This window comes from Chaetodon trifascialis, chromosome 23 (assembly GCF_039877785.1).
Source record: "Chaetodon trifascialis isolate fChaTrf1 chromosome 23, fChaTrf1.hap1, whole genome shotgun sequence".
NCBI lineage: Eukaryota > Metazoa > Chordata > Actinopteri > Chaetodontiformes > Chaetodontidae > Chaetodon > Chaetodon trifascialis.
The window spans coordinates 8,758,515-8,780,769 of NC_092078.1; the positions used below are offsets into that span (position 1 = coordinate 8,758,515).

Genomic DNA, 22,255 nt, shown 5'->3' on the forward strand with positions numbered 1-22,255 from the left:
TTGTTAATTTAAAAAGTCATAAGCTAAAGATACTGGACATTTTGAAAATTATCTTTTTTCTCTTTTGGTTCCCGGTTTGACGCAGCTCACCATAAACCCTCTGCTGTCTTTAAACGGTAGATGCTGACCTCAGATCAGGCTGCTTGTACTCAAGTTTTTACCAGAAATGCCACCAGTGTTAAAAAAGTTACAGTAACCTGCATGGATGTCACCATTTTGCATAAAATAAAAAAGTACCGCAGGAATTTTCACCTCACACTGGCTGCTGCGATTCTTTTAAAAATCCAGGACTGTATTTACTGTATGTGATCATGTATATTATTTAAGAATTATATTTATTAATGTTTGAGCTTAAAGGCAAGTTTCACTCCATCGTTTACGTTTTTCTAAATGTTAACAGCAGTATTTTGCTTTTTAAAAGTTAAGAATTAGTAACCCACATCAAATTAATTTTACAATAATAATAATAAAAAAATCGCATGAAGCCAAATGGTTGAAACAAAGTGTTAAGACGAGGCCTCTGATGGATGGAGCAAGAAGAGCCTGAGACTGTCTAAATGACGTTACAGGAGACAAATGATCTGAAAATCCTGCAGTTTACATGAATTTGTTTAAAAACTCATTAAAACACAGTTCAGGGTCATTTGTACAAACTAACTGTACAGAATGAGACGGCAGCAGAAGAGACAGGCTGTAAAGTTTCTGTACAACTTGTAGAAAATTGAAAATATAACACTTTGAGGAACGCAGACAGGCGCCAGATGATGATGATGATGATGATGATGATGATGATGATGATGATGATCAAGATTATTGTCAGGATTAACTTTTTTAGAGTTCTGTTTATGTAAGCAGGCTGAGGCACTAGTATATGATATAATTCAGAGGATATTTCAAACGTAATGATAATAATAATGATGATAAAGTCTTTTTTTCTCCATCTTGGTCCAATTTGCTGCATATACAACAAAGTTGTTCTCATCAGGTTTTTAGAAACCCTTAATTAGCCCTGACTTGGCCACTGCAGAGGAAAAATCCAAACTTTAACTTTATTTTCCCATGATGACAGAATTTTCCTATCTGTCTAAAATAACACAAACTGTCTGTGATTTATTGTCCTGAACCAAATGCAGAATAAAAAGAAATAACACAATCGATAATCAAACGTGGATATTTGTGAGAACATCTTTTTGTCCGAGCAGATTTTAAGTCAGAACACTGTGGTAAAATTGCAAATATTACACTTTTTATTGCAAAAATTCATCATAGTCATGATATAGTAACTGTACTCACAGTTAAACAGTCTGTCATATGAAAGGTCAAGTGGAAACGAACGACTGAAGTGTTTACTTAATAACAATATTAATAATTATTATAATCAATGATAATTAAGAATTAATAATAAGGCCATATAAATACAAACTAAGTGTTGCTCCACGGAAACTCACTTGAAAGTCCAACACCAGAGTTGGGAAAAAATGTTCAAAAATCTTATTGCGGGGTTACAAGTTGATGCAGCATCACTCCGAGCGGAAACATGAACATACATTCATTCAGATGACTGCGCGAGTAAAAGTGCTCAGAGGAACTTTAATGCATGCACATTTTTCTGACTACACGCTGTCTGCTGAGCATCAGCACGGAATTTTGATAATAATAATAATAATAATAATAATAATAATAATAATAATAATAATAATAATATAAAACAACTTGGAGGAGGACAGAAAGTGTCACATGCATGCATGTCTTGGGTTAGTTGATATGTTGACATCAAAGTTGGGGGAATTTTTATAAAGTCAGAAAAAAAAAAAGTGTCAGGCCTCTAAAGCCACAACTGTCCACACACCGTCATCCCAAACCGAGAAAAGCGTCAGTCTGCGTCAAACAGGCCAAAGTATTTGCCAGTGTTGGAGAAATAGATGTAAGGCGCAGCGTTTGCAGTCGGGTACACGACAGGGAAAGGCATGGGTAACAAGCATCCGCCCAGCAGGCTGCTGTCTTTGTAAAAAGTCGGTAATTGCACGTTTTTTCCTGCCTCCGAGAGGTGCTCGGCGGCCAGCGGCCCCTCCATGTCCGTGGATAGCTGTCTCTTCAGCTTGTTGCGGCGGTTCTGAAACCAGATTTTAACCTGGGTCTCGGTGAGCTGCAGAGAGCTGGCCAGACACGCTCTCTCCGAGCTGCTCAGATACCTCTTCATGTCAAAAGTGGCCTCCAGCTGAAATATCTGTCTCTTGGAGAAGATGGTGCGCGTTTTCTTCTTGACCATGGCTTTAGTGTCCGCGGCGGTCTGCTGCCGCTGCTCGGACGCGTCCTCGGCCGTGTGCGCACTGTGCGCCCCGGGACTGGAGCCAGCGGTCAGCGGCGGTGAGTTTTCCCCGCGGTCCGCGCGGTGGGCTCTGGCCTTCGTTTGCGCTGTGAATGAAGTGACAAAACGTGTTATAATAACTGCTACATCCTGATTAACAAATAAACCTGCAGTCCCCGATCTCCATCCCTGTATTCTCTGAAAATCACGTAAATAAATGGCATCAGTTTGTTGTTTTTGCGCGTCATTCTGCCTGTAAACAACTCGCTCAGCCTCAAACTGTGTCTTTTCCTTTAATTACCATTAGAAATAAGTACTTTGGAGAGACGATTTCTTCATCTCTGGCCTGGTTTATCTGAATCGTATTGAATTCCCAGTTACCTGTGTCGTGTGAGCCGCTGCCGTGCCTCCTCCGGACGTCCCATACCTCATCACACCGCGCTCGAAAATCCTTCTTACATGCAGCGTCCCTCTGCTCCTTCGAACCGTCCGGGTCTCCGCCGTCCCTCTGCTTCAGGTTGAGGATGCTGTCGATGGTGAACGTCAAAGAAGCGCTCCGGCTCGGGGCATCCTCTTTGCTCATGTTCCCCGGCATTTCATTTGCTCCTCCGAGATTCCCGAAACAGCGACGCGCCTCCGGACGCTCCGAGCACCATTGCTCCTCGGCTGCGACTAGCGCGCAGAGGAGCCGGCGCGACGCTCTTCAACGACCCGGAAGACTGCGGTTTAGCAGCTTTTGATTGGTGAGGTTGTGGGGCAGATGAGGGCGGGATGCAGATTTACGTCTGGCTGCCATATTGTTGCTTTAAACACTTTTTTTCTGTCATCGAAATTCATGCGCGCTCGCCTGATGCACCACAAACCTGACTTCCTTTGAAGTCCCTTTAACTCCAGAGCTGGAGTCAGTGTCACTGTGAGGTTGCTGCCTATCCAGACTGGGTCACGAGACGTCAAGGACTGATGTATTGTTGATTTTTATGCCACATTCACATGACAGCTTGACAACTCGAGCTACTGAGGTCATGAGAATTATACGACCTAAAGAATGAGTTCAGCTTAAAAACGCTTTCACTGTCTCCACAGCAAAAGTCTTTAACTTCTCTAATGCTTATGCATTTCTTGTGATTGTGCCGCAGTGTGCATCCAATAGACTTTATTGTCCTTCTCGTCCAACATTTGAATTTGTCCACAGCACAATCTTTACCCTTTAGCGCGCATGCACAAGCTAAATTTCTTTACAGATATTAAGTGAATGCAGCAAACACTTGGACTGTGACAAAGGAAGGAGCCACAACACAATTTGTGCATACATTTTATTCACACGTGAACAAATCGGTGTACAAAATTCTGTATTAAAATCCTCTTTAAATAAAAAAAAAAAAAAATGTGTCAAAGAATATAGCTCAAAGCGTAACCATGCTCACAGCTATCAGAAGATCAAAAGTCACAAACACCAAAATGCCTTTTCAGAAATGATCAAGTTTCTACATTTTGTAGAGCGGTCCAAGGACACATTGCATAATACATAATACTCCCCCAGCTGTATGGGCTCAAATGAGGGTCAAAAAGGTCCCGAGATTGTGAAATAATGTTGAGAAAGAAGTTCAAACCCTGTGGTGGTATGTCAGCCTTTATGAACAAAAACTCTGCGTGAGAAAGTCAAGACTGTGGGTGTGTGGAAACAATGTTTAATGTAAAAATGAGCTAACCAGCAGAGTACATGTTAAAGGCAGAACGTTCATTTAAAAAAGTACATTTAAAGAGCAACTTTTGGCCTGATTTTGGCTGTAGAGCTTTCAGTTTCTTGGTTTCCTGCTTTAAATCTGTATCAGATCTGTATTCTTGGCGTTAACTGTTTATTTCTACACATTCACAAGCTTGAATTTCTCACACACTTTTCTTTTTCTTACAACTACAACGGCTTCGTTTCACAATCTCATTTCATCCCATGTGCGGATCATCCATAAAACGTCTGTGATAAATCTGCACAAAATAGAGCTATACTTAAACCTGTGTGACCGGGTGTGAAATGTCCCCCATGCAGGCCTGAGAGCAGGGTTGTGGGCAGCTTTAAGAGCCAAAAACGTCCTTCACAGTCACTACTGAATCTCCAAATGACTTGAGCTGAAAATAAAAGCACTGCTAAGCAGGAAAAATGGTCTGGTTTAAAAGATTTTAAAGCAGCCATTCAAGGATCATGGTGACCTACTATAGATGAATGACCCACCTTTAATCCAAATCTGGCTGCATTTGTTTAAATTGCTTCTAGAAATCTTCTTAAAGAACCATTTAAACACAGGAAGGATTGAGTTTATTGGTACAGGGTCTGAACTAAGATAAATATTGCTGCAGCATCAAAAGAGTCACAAGCACGCTCGGTCCTGAAAGTCACACCAGCCCGCTCATCTGTGGCGTTAGGAACGACACCGGGTGGGTCAAGTGGGAAGTCAATGGATAGCTGAGAGAAGTGGAGAAGCCGACCACCGGTGGAGACACTTGAGGCAGGCTGGGCAGCGTCACAGGCGTGTTGACGCTCTCGCGGTACAACACGGGAACTCTGACCACCCTCTGGGTGGCGTAGTTGGCGGCGCTGCTGGCCTCCATGTCCGCAGCGATCTGCCTCTTCCACTTGTTCCTGCGGTTCTGGAACCAGATCTTCACCTGGGTCTCGGTGAGCTGCAGCGAGGCGGCCAGCCCGGCGCGCTCCGAGCTGCTCAGGTAGCGCTTCAGGTCGAAGGTGGACTCGAGCTGGAACACCTGGCTGCGGCTGAACACGGTGCGGGTCTTCTTCTTGCGCGCCACTTTCAAGTCACCTGAGAGGAAGAGGGAGGATTTTAACAGCTTTAAAAGAGTTAATGGGCTGACAGAATCTGATATCGTGGCATGTTATGGCAATATCAGTGTGTTTGATAGAGTTCAAACCGGAAAGGTCCTGGGAAGTCAATTGAGAATTTTTTTTAATTTATTATTTATTTTAACCGATTCAGTGACGGAAATACCTGAGACATCAAGGTGCTTACTGATTTATACCCACATGACTCACTACAACCAGAGCTGTTACAGGGACAGATGGCGTGGTGCGTAAATGGTGTCAACAAGTATAAAACACTTTCATTTGGTTGGATTTGGAGAACAGCCTGCAGAGACTCAAGACTTTGTTGCTATTAGCCAATATTTTGAGATATTCATAAGAAATAGTCTTTATCAACCTAAAAAAAGGCAACATTTAGCCTCCGTGTAACTGTGTTACTTAACTGTAGATTTTATGGTTGATGTGGAACTCCTCAAGAGAGAAACATTAACAGACAGAAGGTTTTACTCATTTTTTATTTCCCATAAAAGTTGTGCTTGGACCAAGCAACTCTTAGCTACACCCCTGATATAAAACAAATCTATCAATTCAGTCTGGACCTCTGTTACTGATGGCTTGTGTCAAGGGAAAAAAAAAATCAGAATCAAAATACAAGAAGCCAAAAAGTAAATAAATACTTTTTACATTTTGGATGAGACGAATTTGGCCCGAGGAAACGTTTCAGGAGGGGTGCGCATGCGTGCGGACGAATGCTCTTGCACAGGCCGCAGATCAGCAGGGACTATTTTCTTTTTAAGTTAGGATGTAGCACGTGTACTTTGGCCTCACCTGTGTCACAACTGTCGTCTCGAGACAGGCAGGAGGAGCGCGCGTCCTCCTCCTCCCTGTCATCCGTCAAACTGTCGTCCGGCTCGCCGTCCTCCTCCGCCCGCCCCGCTGAAGTTGGGGAATCCCTGTCGCTGGACGGCGCGGGGTCTGTGCGTTCAGCATTGTGCGGTGGAGCTGCGGGGGACGTGAAAAAAGTCACATCCTGCACACGGTTCATAGCGAGCCAACAGCAGCACAACAGCTGATATCTTTAACATTTCGTACCAAATGTGCGCATTCCTGCCCCCCCTCCCTCCAAAGATTAATACGCATCCGCGCTCCTCTGCGGCTCTATTTGAAGCGTCAGAGTGAGACTTTGGTGTGGATGCCAAACACCGTCAGCTCGTGCTAGCTGATAATTGGGGTGTTTTACGCACGGAGGAAGGCACAGTGAAACGTGCTACAGTCCATGCGCCATGTCCACTTGTGGTCTTTTAAAGAACCAGAGTGCAGGACTTTTACGCACAGGATGCGGGCTCTTCATTGTACGAGTATGAAATGTAGAATTGCAGTTTGTTCCTGGTTCGTGCATTGGAGATGATTGATGTCAGGGTCGATCTTGATGTGTAGTTTTTACTCACGATTCAACCCTGTAAAGCAGGTTCAAATTAACAGAGACATGAGAGCCCTCATTCCTGTGCTCTTTACTAACACATTGGGACAAACAAACGCAGATAAGGACAGATTCACTCACTTCTTGAGGTGCCGCACGCTGGGTTTGGCGATGTCCCGCTCCAGTTCAGCTCCTCGCTGTCGTCCACACGTTTTGTCTCCAGTCCCGGATAGATCACCGGGCTGTGGACGGTAACTTTGGAGCTCTGGGTCTCCACCCGCTCCTCGGCGGAAGCCCCTCTGTAGGTAGTCCCCAGCAAATTCTCAATGTAAAAAGACGAGCCTCTCGACGGAGGTCCTAGCTTCGATCTCGGCGCTTTATCGTCAAGCATATTGACTTTTTTTAGTCCTTCACAGGCCGATTTACTCCTCTTAACTTAAAAGAAAAATCCCAGATTTGGATATTATAAAATCATTGCCGGGAATGTGTCTTGTTCCCAGCCAGGAGTGTCCTCTGCTCCGCGCAAACCATCCCGAGGCAGCCCATGAGAGCAAAGAGAGCTCAAGCCTCAGCTGTGAGAGATCCAGACAGAAATTTGGGCGTTGAAGAGACGCGAAATTACTCCAGAAAAAACGCTCTCGAGACTGCCTCGTTCTTCAGAGCCTCTCTTGTAGGCTGTGCTATCGTCTGCCTTGAGGGACCGTAGATGCTGTATTTAGGTCAGCCAGGGCGCAAACCAGAGCAGAGACACAGTGTTGTCCTCAGGGCTGGAGATGCAGAGAGCTTCATGGAGAATGGCACAGTACCGCCTATTGGTTACATCTGTCCATGCACACTTTAGATTTACAATGCACACTGTGAGTCTGTCGCTCTCTGCATTTTATGAGCCAACACAATTCAGTTTTTTAACTTTGCATAAAACTGCGCATGCATGCATGTGGTGATATAAACTTGCTTAGAATAGCAATAATAATAAAATTTTGTGGTCATGCGCTTCTTCTAACTACGTTGACCACAGAGAACACAAGGTTTTTTAGTGATAATGAGAAAACAGCGTTCAGCACACGAAAAACACGCAAAAAAATAATGTAAAAGAGATATTAGAGCATGAAACGGAAACAAAAGCTCGTTTTGTATTAAATATTATTATTTATATTATTAGCCTGTTACAGAAGAAATTAATTGCTGAATAATACTAATGAAGACTTTAGTTTTTAATGTACGCGCCGAATTAACGACGTTTGTGTTTGCAGAAAAAAACAAAAACAAAACTTTGATAGTTTAACTACAGAACAAGTAAAAAAATAAATAAAAATAAAAATAACGGCCTAATGAATAACTAATGATAATGGTCTTTATTTTAAAAGTGTTTAATTAGCTTGATTTATATTTTGGATTTTTAAGTAGTTGTCTAAAGGTCTATAAACCGACTGTCTGAGTGTGTGCTCCATATATCAATATAATATATAATATTTACATTGTTTAAAGATCCTTTGAACACATGTTTTAAGACCTATAAAATACTAATTAATAATTAGTGTCTGCCAGGGGTTTTTCCTTTAATTACCCTTTTCAGTCGCATCTACACCTTTTCTGCATTTTGAAAAATTCAGAATTTCTGAATACCCAAATATTAACTACAGATGTCTGTGTGAGCGTAGCTTGTTTAAGTTACACATTGAATGATGATTGGCTCCATTGCTGATGTCACATATTTAGCTCAAACAAACACCTTTTCCTCTCTAATAGACGGATGTTTAAACAGCCTCCTGTCACATGCATCTCTCTGCACACTGAAGCTAAAACATCTGAGTAAAGAAACAATAAGGACAAAACATCAGCCTGTGGAGGTGGGCTGGAAAGTTTGTTTCACCGCTTGCATGGAAAACTTCTCAACATATTACAGTTCAGAAAATAATTTACATGCACAACAGTTTCATCATGATCTTGCTTCTGGAGCTGGGAACATGTTAGTCCTGTGCCCAGCAGGCTTAAAGGACCAGTCAGTGAAGTGGAGCCCCGCCACAGGCCTCGAAACACTGTCTCACTTTCAAACTGATTAACAGGCTGAGACAGAGGCATTTCACCAGGGTTTAGAAATCTCTCTAAAGCCTAATATGAACACTCAAGTGTGGCTTATTCATGGAGAATAAATGCACTTTTTCTTGGAAACAGCCCCCGCCACCTTAAATGTCCGTAGATGGACTGACAGTGTGTTCCAGCTTAACATGAGTTAATTAATGCTGAAGGTGGAAAATGTTTAGTCAGCTTCGGAGCTGTGAACAGGGGAGTAAAACACCACTGCGTTTGGAGTTGTAATAGGATTTAAACACTATGAAAAGCTTACTTTCATCTGTAAGTAGCCTTGAACAAATGCTCAGAACATTCCAGCCTGCAAGTTTTCAGGCTACATGTTGATCAAACCCATCCTATCCAACCCTCGCTGCTTTTGTGCAAAGAAAACACCACGCAGGAAACGTTCAAGGACCCTAAAAGAGCAAACCGAGAAGAGCCGTGATCTGTCCCCGCACAGCTGAGCGGCCGTCGCTGAAGAGAGGCAGAGAACAACAAACTGTTTGTTTTCTCACAAGAATTGCTCACAATTGTTCCCATTGTGCCACTAAATTGACTTTATTAAAGCCTCTTTGCTCGTAATAGCCTATCAACCTAATACTCTGGATTCTGGTCGGGGTGTAACAAATCCAGACATTTTTACATAAATTCCCAAAATACAAGGAGACTTAAGATCAAATTTATGACATGCAAAAGTAATGAAACACATTGTTTCATGTATATGTGTCATTCTGTCAGTGCAGCCTGTAATATGCACGCTGCACTGTTCATAGCTATGGCTTGTTTTTGTGGTTTATGAGAATGGTTAGAAGTAGTATATTGTGGAAATTTTAAGTGGCTTAAACTGTTAATATTATCCTAATCTGATGTTTGTTCTCGCTGTTTTTTTGGTTAAAAGTTGAAAGAAGAATTTGGCTTAAAATGAAAAACACTTCAGTGGTTTGAATAAATAGATGGCCGAACACACACAGGGTGTCTTTTGTTAAAGAAATGTTCCACGCAGGGTGAAAAACACTGTCTTTTCTATTAATAGCAACCTTTTTGGTTTATGACCCTTTAAAGACCCTCAAAACTTGGCTTCAAATGTTAAATATTTTTCTCTAATTAGATAATCATAGCCAAATGAATAACAAATTAAGAGGGTTTTATATATTTATTCAGTGTTTAACAATTAAAACATCTCCTTCATCCTTCAGCACTGTGTTGGTGACCTTTTTTTTTTTTTTTTTTAATCAGATTTGATTGACAGTGACCAAACAACCAACCAACCATCACATTCTGATTCAAATGTTGTCAGATCCTGATTGGTGCACGAAGTACGTGACCTCACACTTTCCTCAACAAAGTCCCGCCCGCTTCAAACCAGTGAGAAAAGCAGAGAGAGAAAGACCAAACAACAAAACTGTTCACACTCCTGCATGAAATAAAGCGTTGGTGTAGGAACGGTGGCTCGTGGCGAGAAGCCGAGAGAGAAAATAACTTGAGAGGGCCTTTGAGACGAAGCCGTTCCCACTCGCAGCCCGTCCTTCACAGGTCGTGCACGTCTGTCAGCAGCTGTCCTCTCAATATTTTTCAAGAGCAGCTACAATATTTTAAAAAAGAAGCAAAGATTGGAGAAAAACAAGTCGACTTCTGTGTCGATGTAGCAGAAAAACAACTTTTCTTGTCTTTCCTGTCTTTGCCTGACCCTTCACATTTATCTGCTGACCTCTCTGAGGGGTCCCAACCCCAATGTTGGGAACCACCTTTTTAAGACTCCTTTGTAAATAAGCGTAAAATGATTAAATAACTGGTTGCTTAAGTGGTCTTTCCCAAAGTTCAGTGTTTTGTTTGCAGGTTTTTGGTGCAGCTGTGGGTCTGCAGTGTTGCTCGCCTTCTCTCTCCTCTCAGTACACAGTAATTGGGTTGTGGTCTTTCTGTCTGGCTTTAGTGGACGTAAACGAAGTGGAAGCATATCTTATCATTACATGCTTACTGGTCAGCAGTTCACAGCAGAGAAAGACATTTTATCAGCGTCAAACCTCACACCCTCGTGCTCTGGAACAGTTTTGCGAGCTTTTAACAATGGCAGGAGGCCCTGTTTCACAGACGCTCGTCCAGAGAGGTTAAATGAGGTGTTTGGGTGTTTAAAAAAGATGCGGGGTGATGGGAAATGTTGCGTTCTGCCGCTCCTTCCCCCCAACAATCTTTACCCTGCAATAATTCAGTCAGACATGTTTTTGTGTCAGTTTGGAGCAGGCTAGAGAATGAGCTCATGCCACAATAACCCAACACTTCCTTTCCTGCCTGGCCTCGTTGTGAAGCATTGCAGAGCGGCATGTTCAGGATCTCTTAATTAATGATGGCACTGCAGCTTTACAAGGTAGATATGATGCAATGAGGAGCTTAACCTCCACATTTCCTGCTGTGCAACACTAAGGATAAGAACTCTTTTCTGTTGTGTAGAAATGCAGTGAAATTCCTGTTTGCTCCCTGAGTGTTCGTCCTCTCTGTGCACATTTTTAGCTGCTGTGGTAAGAAAGAAGAAAGTAGTTATTTCAGTAAATACCACAATGTAAAAACACTGCATTAAAAATTCATCTATTCACAGTTTTACCTCAATAAAGGTACAAAAGCTGTAACTGCAAAATGCACTTCAAGTATCAAAAGTAAAAACACTGATAGGCGCAGTGAATGTATTATTACACAGTATATCATCATCACTAATGCATTAAAATACCAGCAGCATTTTAATGGTGTGCAGCTAACTGCGCTGTTTTCCATATTGGTTACTTGATTTTTATAAAAGGCATCATGTTTTAGGAGCTAATCATGTGTTTTTATACAGAAAATCTTAATCTGCAAAGTAACTAAAAAGTAATATTCTCCTCTAAAATGTAGCACAGTGTAAAGTAACACTAGTTTAAAGTAAGCTGATGTACAAAGCACCCATGTGAGGTTCAATGCCTCAAACTGCACAGAACTTAAGTGCTTATTTTTTACACCACTGTCTGTTTGACTGCTTTTTTACTCTCCAAACAACCATTTTATTAATGAAACATTAGCTCAAATCAGGTTCTTTTTAAAAACCTCACTTTGCAGGATTTGAAATGTCATGGGGGTCCATCCTTCTGATTACTCTGACTTCCTGACGACAGCTCGTCCATAACAAAACCATCATTAATCTAATCCAGATGGGATTCTAATCCTGCGGGATAAGAATCACTGTATTAATAATAGTCTGCTCGGGAGTCCTCCGTGTCATTACTGCCTCTATAATGGGCCACTGTGGGCGATGCGGGCTGTGGAGGTTAAAGCCATGGCCTACAATGCAGTAGTGTATATATGAGGTCAGGAAGGTCCAGACATCTTAGGTCGGCCTAAGCAGAGGCAGTCAACCAGAAGGCCCCTTTATGCCACATCGAGCGTGGGGCTATTGACGAATCTGTCTGATTTAAGGCTCTCCTGCGTCTCCCGCTCGCTGTCTTTGTTGTTGTTTTATTTCACCAGCAAGCCCCTTTATTTTCCTCATTCAGAGCGCCGAATCCATTCCCATCAGATGAGATTTTAAACGTGCTGTTTCCCTACAGTCCGTGTCAAAGAGGCCAGCGTTGGACCCTGCGTGAAAACAGACCTCCAGGCTCCTGCTGTCACTCACCAGAAATGCTTCTTAATCTGCGTTTTATACCTGCTCCCCAACTCCAAAAAGAACACTCCAGATTACAAGCATCGAAACTGACACATACTTCTCCTGCTTAATCCCTATTAGCCCTCACCTTACTGACCCCAGAGCCCAAATTCATTGGGACAAACCAAAAGGAATTCTGGGAGCTGTTTGCTTTATTGCAAAAGCCTCCGCATCCTCGCACAAATAATAACCATGTTGTCTTTACTTCTTGGTTTGAATGTTATCTCTCCAGCCTCAAAAGAAAACACGTTTGAGTCTCAGCTGGAATAAACTATTAATGCCCGTTTGTTTAACCCTTGAACGGCAAATTAACCCCTGTTAGAGCCAGCTTGTCAGTTCAGCACAAAGGAGCAAAAGGCTTGATATTTTAACCGCATTACGGCCTTTGTGCCACACATCCCCAGCCCCGGCTTTGCATGAGGCAACAACAACAAAAAAAAAAACATTTTAAAAGGGCAAAATCAGATTTTGCATCACTTCCGTGCACTTATTAGAGTCTTACTTCCTTCCTCTTCAGAAAAGGCAGATTTTATTGAGCGCCTAAGGGTTCAATCGCCGGCTCTTTCCCATGCACGTTCAGGTGATCAAGGTCAATGGCATGAGATAAGTGCAGCCGCCAGCAGGTGCACTACACGTCCACAGGAAACATGTTTTCTCCCTCCGGGTGTGTGAGGTGGGAACGAAGGAGCACTTGTGATGGATTACAGGCCCACCGCAAATACTGAGGCTTATGGAACATCAGATCAATGAGAGAACATCAGCCGCACTGTAATGCCACTAATGTCTTCAGCTGTGCCAGGAACCGGGGTCAGGTGTTAACGCAGCACTTGATTCTTGGGATCACTCCAGCTGAATCACGCTTACCTGAAAACTTGTTGATAAAGGCTTTTAAACTTCTCTTACCTGTGTGGCGAGCACACTCTAGCTGACCCCGGCCCCCGAGGTTCGGATTATTATTTCTCTTACATGCAAACTTCAATAAATCTACGAAGCGAAACAGAGGTTATCGAGCAGAAGACCCTTAAATAGAGGAATCGCGTGAGAAAGAAGCGGAGAACATCCAAGGTTGCAGCTGACTGCTGAGAGTGCACTGCCCCCCGAGGTCAAAGCACTTCTGTCATATTAGCTTATGCACAGAGTCCATATTTTTCAATAAATCATGGCCCTGAAGGATAGCTGGGAGTGGACGGGCTATTAGAGCAGCGCTGCCTGTGGGCTGCACATACCATGACTGCTGCTGCAGCATTACACCGAATGAGGAAAGTTACCGTGTTTGACAAGATCAGGGCTGCGGTTTATCGTTAGCAACTTAAATATACATATATACATCTTTACGCTGCGGTGTGTTACAAACTTTGAAGTGATTACTGCAGAGGTTGCAGTGTTTATAATGCTACTATTAAATAAGTAATATATAGTGTCAGATAAGTGACTGAATCAACGAATAATGCTTTTATTTTAATATTTCTGATGCTTATTAAATGCAAAAAGCAGCAGAATAATAAGTCGAATAAATGTGTGTGTGTGTACTCCTTGGCTTTGATTGAAAGTGGTGGGTGTTGAGTCTGAGGGTCCTCTCGTGTGATTAAACATACATGCAAAGGGGCAGGCCGAGCAAAACCAGGAGCGGCAGGAAAGATGAAAGAGTCCACTTTAATGTTTGCCTGCAGGACACATTTCCACAGAAAGTCTCCTTTTCCCTCCTCTTGTCACGCAAGTCCTCCGCTCCCCTCATGCCGCCGCCCTGGGAGTCCAGCAGGACTGACAGGGATTCAGGTCTAATCCCAGACTGCGTGACGGCTGCATGATAGGAGCGTCTCTTTTCACCACAGACGCTCAGTTTGGTTAAAGGCTAAACTGAGCGGAGCTTTATGTTTACTCTGCAAATTTAAAATGAAGAAATATCCGGATAACAAGAAGACTTGAACAATGAATAAGTGAACTTAAATTGTGGGGAGAGATGAGGGCTGACGCTTATTTAAAATTTTAAAGGCGGTTTTGTGTCCGTTTGGTTGGCTGCTGTTTGTGAGACTAAATAAAATCAGTTTTTTTGTTTTTGTTTTTTTAAACAAAACTTAACGAAAACCCCCCGCCTTAAAAACACAGAAGCGATATGTTCGAGAAAAGTATCCATTTTATTATTTAATAGCACAGAACATAATTTAATTAAAAACACCCTGTGGAAAAAAACAAACTTTTACTTACTGCATGTGGGCTGTTTTATTAAGTAAAAGTAGCAATGCTGCCTTGTAGAAATACAAGCAAAGTAAAATAAAAGTCCTACATTTAAGATATCACTCAAAGCGTTAACGGCAAAATGTACTTTAATGCATTAAAATCGACCTAAAAGTCTTTATCCGACACGATTATATTATTTGAATATTATTAACACGCAAACAGCGTTTTAAAGTTACAGCTGTTGGAGAACATTTAAATCACTTTAATAGTTTAATGTGCAGCACAGCATCATATGTTATTAAATATATTGATCATATATTTGGTTTGCAAAATCTCAATCTGAACGTAACGATTCACGGCAGCTGTTTGATGACTGTAGAGGAGTAAAAGTAGAAGATTTCGCTCTGAAATGTTGTGGAAAAAGAAGTAGGCCCGTGAAGCAGCGAGACGTTCAAGTACTCAAGTGCAGTAAAAGTTCCTGAAAATTACATTTATGTACAACATTTATGTACAACACAAAGTAAACACAAAGCAAAACTCAGCTTCAAGCTGATCTGAGGTCGGTGACCGATCAGTGTGATGGTTCTCAGTGTTTTCTAAAACATTGTGATGAACTCATGAGGCGTTCATGTCAATCGCACGCGCATTGACGCTTCTGCTGGGCTCCGATTGGCTGAGCTGGAAACTTTGAAACAAACAGAAACCAACGACCTCTGAAACTTTCCAAGAAATAAAAAATCAGAGCGACAGAGGTGGAAATTTGACACTGTCGGCAAAACACGGTGCGATATTTTTCATGATACACGCTGAATTTATTTTAGAAATAAAGTGCAGGAAAAAAAACAACAACAAAAACGTGAATTAATCAGCCAATGCTGGTCTTTTAGGCTTCTCGTGAAAAGCTTTTCTCAAATTTATTATTAATCTTCAGGGAGTAATTCAGTTAATTCTCTTCACACAAATCTGTCACGTTTTACTCTTAATATTATTTAGAAAATAACTGCTTTAACTGCCTAAAGCGTTTTGCAGACTGATGATTCCTACCAAATATTAATTTGGAGGTAACATGAACCTGTGTCACAAAAACAAAGCTGAAAATTGTGATAATAAGATTTATTCAGAATGGTGTTATTGGTTCACTTTTAGAGTTTTTCACTCTCTCTCCGGTGTGCCTCTGGGGTTCATCATCCTCCCAACATCTGAGTTAGATTTCTGCGTCCGTGCTCACGCTTTTCGACACATAATTATATGAAATCCTGGGAATGAATGAATCACATCCAGCTCTGAGCAGAAACGTCACGCGGCCCACTACAGTAAACAGCTGAGTTGTGTAAAGTTCATGATATTTAAAGCGCTGTTTTCCTTAACAGCCATGTGCGTCTGGTTAGAACAAAACGAAGCAACAAACAGAGGAGAGACGCTTTCTCAAAATGAACCAGCACACACTGTAAGTTTAAAACTCCCACCACGCACTGCTGCAGTGTGTGTGCTCGTAACTTTGGATGTGTGACATGAAAGAAGGGAGCTGATTTGAAGTTGTTTCACAGGGAGTTAGTGAGCGAGGTCACTGAAGGAGGAGGCCTAAAACTCATTTTATTATAGTATAGGTTTGAGTTCAGGGAGTGGAAAAATAAAAAAGGCGCTTTCATCTGCTGCCTGTTTGTGTGATTAATGTTTTTCTGCTTTACATCACTTGTGATGAAGATAAGCAGAAATATCCTGCTGAAGAAGGATTTCATAATTTAGGCTGCTATGAAAGTTCAGTTTGATTAGTCTCAATGAGCCAAAGGAATATGAATACAGCTGAAAACCATTAATGCAAATAAAAAGTAAGTCAAAGGAGGCACATATGCAAACTTCTAAAATCCAAGTCTGCAGAACACATTCATTAAACAAAGCGGAGCGCAGTGTCCGTAACAGCAGTACAGTGCAATACCGCAGTCAGCCAGCGGAGGGCAGCAGAGCTCAGTTCATGCAAATCAGTAAGAAAATAGCAGCTGTTTGGTATTGATAACAAGAGGAGCCACTGTAAATAATGAAATCATTTATTTAAAATCTGGATTGTTTAACTCTTTATTTCATTTTTCCCTGAAAGCATAAGACAAAAATATCTGCTGTTGATACAAATGAGACCTCAATCTGCTTTTAAAATAGGCCAGCTGCTGTTACGTTATAAACTCCTTTTTTTTACATTATAATACATTTGAAATTTGCTTTGAATGCATCCTAGAAACAAAGTTCAAAGGACAAACTGTCAGTTGCAGACCTTTTCATGACGGTGGTCAGCACTGACTCCTCCATAATCATGTTTGTAACAGCATGCTTGTGTCACTAGGTGGCAGCGTTACACTTCAGTCAGTCTGCTTCAGTGTGACTTAATACAATCAGCCTGTGTCCATAAAAAGAGCTACTGTAGAAACATGCTGGACTCTGCTCCCTCTGTAGATATAAAAAGCTCAAACCTAAATGAACAATGTGATTATGAATTAATTAAACATTTTCAGGAATATTATATTCCATTTCTACCATTTTCTGCCTATAGAACCACCTAAATCTCACACACTGGACCTTTAAAAACACACATTTTAACAATAACAGACCAACTTAAGCAACGCAAATCCCCTAAAAAATTATCAAAAATCAATTCACATGTACAGATATATAGATGCGTATTGTTAAATAAACAGCAATAAGCAGCTGCAGTATATTGACTGCTGGCATCTTAGCACTTCCATGTACTGAATTATAGAATATAACAATCCCGAGTGAGTGAAATGTTATATTACTTAAGCTTTTAATTGAAAGACATATGTTAATGTTGTAGGTAGTCCATTAATTTGTATTAATCATGTAAAATTCTTGTCAGACACTTAAATTGTTAGTACAGCCATCGCATACACAGTGAACTGCGCAATATTAGATTTACGGCACAGAGTTGAAGAGTTGTACAGTATAATTTATCACCCTGTACTCCACACCAGGCTCAGTTAGTATGCACAGCACAGTTCAGATTGTCTTGTGGTTATTTCTCTCCCCGCAGTACACAGAGAGGCTATAAAGCCCCAGCACCAGCCAAAAGCCAATCAATGGGAAGCTCATTAATAGACAATTTACTTGAGGAAAATGGGAATGCCTCATTTATCAAGACAACTGCGTGAGCTGCTACAGAACAAAATTACATTATCATCTGTTACCTGAGATTATTATGTCTCTGAGCAACTGTCACCCTGTCCTCATGAGCCTGAGATATTTGGTATTAGGGATGAGAGACGCTCAAACGCATCTTCATCGTCTCATAATGTGCATCATCACATGGACTTTCTCACGTCATGATGGCCCTTTGCGTTAACATGCAGCTGGTTTAATGGACTTCATTTGGCTGTCTTGTAATTGTTCATTAGAGAAGCACTGAAACATTTCGTCCTGTGATTGACTTTGTATCAGCTCCATGACCATCTTTTCTCTGGGTTATAGCAACTATGTGAACAACCGTTTAAAACTACTTTATTTGGAAGTAAAACTGAAACAGAGGACACCTGAAATGTCAATATTAATTCTTTCACTGCACAGCGAGTACAGTAGGTCAAGCCTGAATAGAGAAGTCAGCTTGTAGTCTGAGATAGACGTGCACAGTTTTGGTAATAATTTGACCATTTGTCTCTCACTGCTTATTCGGGCTATGTTTACATGGTCTATGCATAATAACATGAGCACCCGTAAAAGGGAAATGCACCACTTTTATGAGGAATATAATGTTTGTTTTGGCTGTGTGAAGCATTGTATTGTAAAATGTCAGTTGTTTCAGTTAGGTTAAAGACCATTTATCATGATTTATCCCAGTTTTTAAGCACCACATGCTACAAAAAACTTCCGTGGTATCACACGATCAAACAATCTCACTTTTAAACCAACATGTGCTCAGAAAAATGGAAATTTGAACATCTATAGCTCCATGATGATTGCTCATTTGTCATGATGTGAGGTAATTTTCAGCAGCATGATGCTGGACAACATGTTAGGAAACTGAGTTAAGGGAAACTTAACAGACAGATGGAGACAATGATTACGGGGTGTGTAGCGGAAAGCTCCAGAAAAAGAAAGTAAGTGGACTTTGTCAAAGGACACATTGCTTTGAACTTTGAGATTTTAGAGACTCTCTAAGGGTTTCTGAGCGACTTGAGGTTAGTGTTGTCCACTCTGAGTGGACCTGTGAGGGTTTCACATTAGCCAGCAGCGCCATGACAGGATCAGGTGAAGAGCCAGCGTCTGAGGCCCTGAGCTGTCAATGAAATCTACAAAAGAAGACAGATGGAGCGGTTTAGTTATTGAGTGGACCTGCATGTTGCTCAGTGGAATTAACACCTGCCTGGATTGAAAATTAAGACAAGTACCAGTCTGGGGCAATTATGTATGGCTGGCTGGAGACACAGCGAGTGCACATCTGAGGCGAAGGCAGTGTCTCGGCCCCTGTGCATAATGTACAGCTTAATTCATTACAAGGAGGCAGAGGCTCCTTCGCATGCACACAGCACGCCTTTTCTCTCCACAGCCTATCAAATCAAATTAGTCTTTCAGAGGAGCTTAGACGGGGAATATCGCCTGTCAGGAGGTACATGTGCAAAGAGAGTAACCGAGAGGAAAAAAAAACTACGCGAGGCCATCTCTTATAAGAGAAAAACACTTCCATCATAATGCAAATTAGTGTTAGTGGGCTCTCATATCGACAGGATTGTTAAAATCAGTGTGCGGGTGGCATGGGCTCTGCGAGGAGGCAGTTCCTGGGAGTCCAGTCAGACACAGTCATTTGCATTGCCTCCAGCTGTCCTTCTCTAGCAGCCCAGGCACAGCCGTGCAATAGAAACTCATTTCATTCTCCAATGCAAAGTATCTTATTTTAACAAGACACTGATGCGGTAAACTGAGCACAGAGCAGCAGCACAGAACGGGCTCGGCAGAGCAATCAGCCTCAGCACATGAGCGCTCGCCACCTTCCCGAATGCAGGACTTACACAGAGTGTGCTGTAAATCTGCACACCAAGCACTGATGAGGAGTAAAACTTCAGATAGTCTAGTCTTTTAAGGCTTTTAAGATGTTTTTGCATCTGTTCAGCAGGACAGACTTAATGAAACAGGGTTTCCAAACTGTTAAAAACTCTGTTAATACTAAACTGTGTTAATAAGGGACCCAAAGGTTCTACCCCTCAAATTAAAGAACCCTTTGTCATGAAAAGTTTTTTACTTAGGGGCTACTGAAGAGTAAAGCCGCAGTGCACAGTGTTTAGACAGTCTGCTGTAATCCTGTTTCACATAGACCATATTGGTGTATCCACTATTATTACTATTATTATTATTTTTTTACTTAAAATTTATCTTCCACATTAACTGTCTCCGTCTCTTTAGCATGAGCGTTTCATCACACTGTGAATCTAATTATACATATGCTAATGAGTCCATTGAATGCATATCAACTGCAAATTTCAGGCTCCCTGTCATGTAATTTAAATAAACTAACTGGGACACTGAGTAGCACACGGGAAGCATAATTATTTTGAAATGGCTTCACAGGGACGTTTCCTCTCATATTTCATTTCAAGACGGTAGCCAGCTACTCGCTGCTTGTTAGTCAATGAAGCTGGATGTTATATGGGTTATCCCTCTTAACACTGCTAAAAAAATACACCTTCTGATATTATGCCTGTGTAATTAATGTGTGCATGCATCATTGCTGCCATTTACCAACAATCTCCTGCTGTTTTAGTGTTTAAACAGCAAAGTATCATTATCACCGTATGGTCAGGCTGATTATTCTTATTCAATCAGATGGAAACTTGGTTATAAGGAAGCTTAAGTTTTCATTATAATTAACTCTGCAGCACGGTTACAGTGTATTGAACCTTTTACAGGTGCACGTATGTACCAAGCTGTAATCAGTTTAGAACCACTTGTTAAAAGGAGCCGCAAACCACAATTACAGAGACTCTAAACCTGGAAAAAAGAAAAAGTAATTGCATGATAATATATTATTTGCATACTTGCATAAGAGCTTGTACTCTACCACTTATTCCTGAACCTATTTTTAGAGCAGCCGACACGTATACGCCTCCCATTCTTCATAATCCATCACTCCTCCTTGTGTATTTACATTCTCACGATACATCACAGCTGCATCCCAGTTTCCTCTTCAGGGAGCACAAAAGCAGTGTCCTCAGCCTCCTTCTCAGCCTCCCAGATGGTGCCGCAACTCAGTCTGTCTGTGCTCCGTCTCTTAACTTCCCCCTGCTAATGGAGAGCGTGGGTCTGCCAGGTGCAGGTATGCGTTCCTCCTCCTCCTCCACCTGACTCTGACTGTGCAGGAGGCTGCAGGTGGACAGCGTACCTGTCACAGGCCTAAAACTTAATCACAGGTGCTCAATAATCCCACAGAAGTCTTGTGTTTCCAGCAGCACCTGTAACCGCAGGCTACGTGTTGGCATGCATAACAACAGTCACATTCACACTAAAGAGCAGGACAAGAAATAAAATGATAAGTTGAAACTGATTCCCGGTGCTCTTATGCTACAGTGCTATGAGTAATCTACAGTGTGTGAAGTTCAGTGTGTTCCAGCTGATATTTGCATTCCTCACTTGTACATACATCTATTGAGGCTTTTCCTTTTAGTGGGAACATTTGGTGTATGTGCCACTTATCTAATGGATATTTTTTCTCTCCAACTCTGCACTGATTGTGCAAATGAAGAGAGATGGCCTAGCTCTTTTATTTTCAGGGATGACACTAATAGCTTGGTGTTTACCATGTATGATGCTGACTGAATTTCCCTGCTGCCGAGCCTCACTGGAGCTTTGCTGGAAATAGTTTAATGTGATATGTTATAGATATTTACTGTAGACCACTGAGTAATGGGGCCTTGGAATGTGATATATACTGAATGTGATATATACTCATGCATGTATTATATATATATACACACACACACACACACACACAATTATTACATTTACAGGATAAATCTGACGATAATTAAATTAAGTTATAATTAATAGTAATATTAATAAAATTTTTTCCCCTGCAAATTCATGAAAAGACCAAAACCAGTGATGAATTGATTGTACCAGCAGAAATTGTGTATTGTATACAAAGCCTGATGTAGTTTATTCCCAGGCCTCCATTCTTGTCCCAAAAGATAATTAAAAGCGCATCAATTAATTAAATTATTGCACTGAATGTTGTGACCACTGTAATTAATGTTGGACCTAATCCCACCTACACCATAGAGCACCAAACGTGTATTAATCCGCCGCTGAAAATAGTTCCCAACAAAACACTGTTTGAGAAAAACTGCAGCGCCCAGAAGAAAGATCTGAGCATGGACCAGCTCGTTCCAGCTCGCCACCCAAGCTGTATGATGTTAACACTGGGCAATATATCCAAACCCACGTCACTGTGTCTTTATAGTCGAATTAGTTCAGCAGATGGAAATATTCGAGATGTCCATCCATCCATCCATTGTCTTCCGCTTATCTGGGGGCCGGGTTGCGGGGGGAGCAGTCTGAGCAGGGACGCCCAGACTTCCCTCTCCCCGGACACTTCCTCCAGCTCTTCCGGGGGAATCCCGAGGCGTTCCCAGGCCAGCCGAGAGACATAGTCACCCCAGCGTGTCCTGGGTCTTCCCCGGGGCCTCCTCCCGGTGGGACATGCCTGGAACACCTCCCTAGGGAGGCGTCCAGGGGGCATCCGATAGAGATGTCCGAGCCACCTCAGCTGACTCCTCTCGATGCGGAGGAGCAGCGACTCTACTC

The 22,255-nt window shown here is 41.8% G+C and overlaps 2 protein-coding genes across 2 annotated transcripts; both read right to left on the reverse strand.

Annotated features, from left to right (window-relative positions):
* Positions 1-1,724: 1,724 nt before the first annotated feature.
* Positions 1,725-2,952, reverse strand: LOC139351605 (homeobox protein HMX2-like). The gene is made up of 2 exons (XM_070993563.1): positions 2,690-2,952; positions 1,725-2,415 (listed from the first exon to the last, which is right to left on the reverse strand). The coding sequence occupies exons 1-2, from the start codon at positions 2,901-2,903 to the stop codon at positions 1,874-1,876; spliced, it is 756 nt and encodes a 251-aa protein (XP_070849664.1). The 5' UTR covers positions 2,904-2,952; the 3' UTR covers positions 1,725-1,873.
* Positions 2,953-4,557: 1,605 nt separating this feature from the next.
* Positions 4,558-7,182, reverse strand: LOC139351541 (homeobox protein HMX1-like). The gene is made up of 3 exons (XM_070993484.1): positions 6,682-7,182; positions 5,949-6,122; positions 4,558-5,121 (listed from the first exon to the last, which is right to left on the reverse strand). Exons 1-3 carry the CDS (start codon positions 6,929-6,931, stop codon positions 4,697-4,699), a joined length of 849 nt encoding a protein of 282 aa, XP_070849585.1. The 5' UTR covers positions 6,932-7,182; the 3' UTR covers positions 4,558-4,696.
* Between the last annotated feature and the right edge of the window lie 15,073 nt (positions 7,183-22,255).

Coding starts and splice junctions, on each gene's coding strand:
- LOC139351541 (XM_070993484.1), bottom strand. CDS start 6,931: ATGCTTGACGATAAAGCGCCGAGATCGAAGCTAGGACCTCCGTCGAGA. Junction 6,123..6,681: donor AGCGTGCGGCACCTCAAGAA/GTGAGTGAATCT, acceptor CGTCCCCCGCAG/CTCCACCGCACAATGCTGAA. Junction 5,122..5,948: donor AGACGACAGTTGTGACACAG/GTGAGGCCAAAG, acceptor TCTTCCTCTCAG/GTGACTTGAAAGTGGCGCGC.
- LOC139351605 (XM_070993563.1), bottom strand. CDS start 2,903: ATGCCGGGGAACATGAGCAAAGAGGATGCCCCGAGCCGGAGCGCTTCT. Junction 2,416..2,689: donor CAGCGGCTCACACGACACAG/GTAACTGGGAAT, acceptor CTTCATTCACAG/CGCAAACGAAGGCCAGAGCC.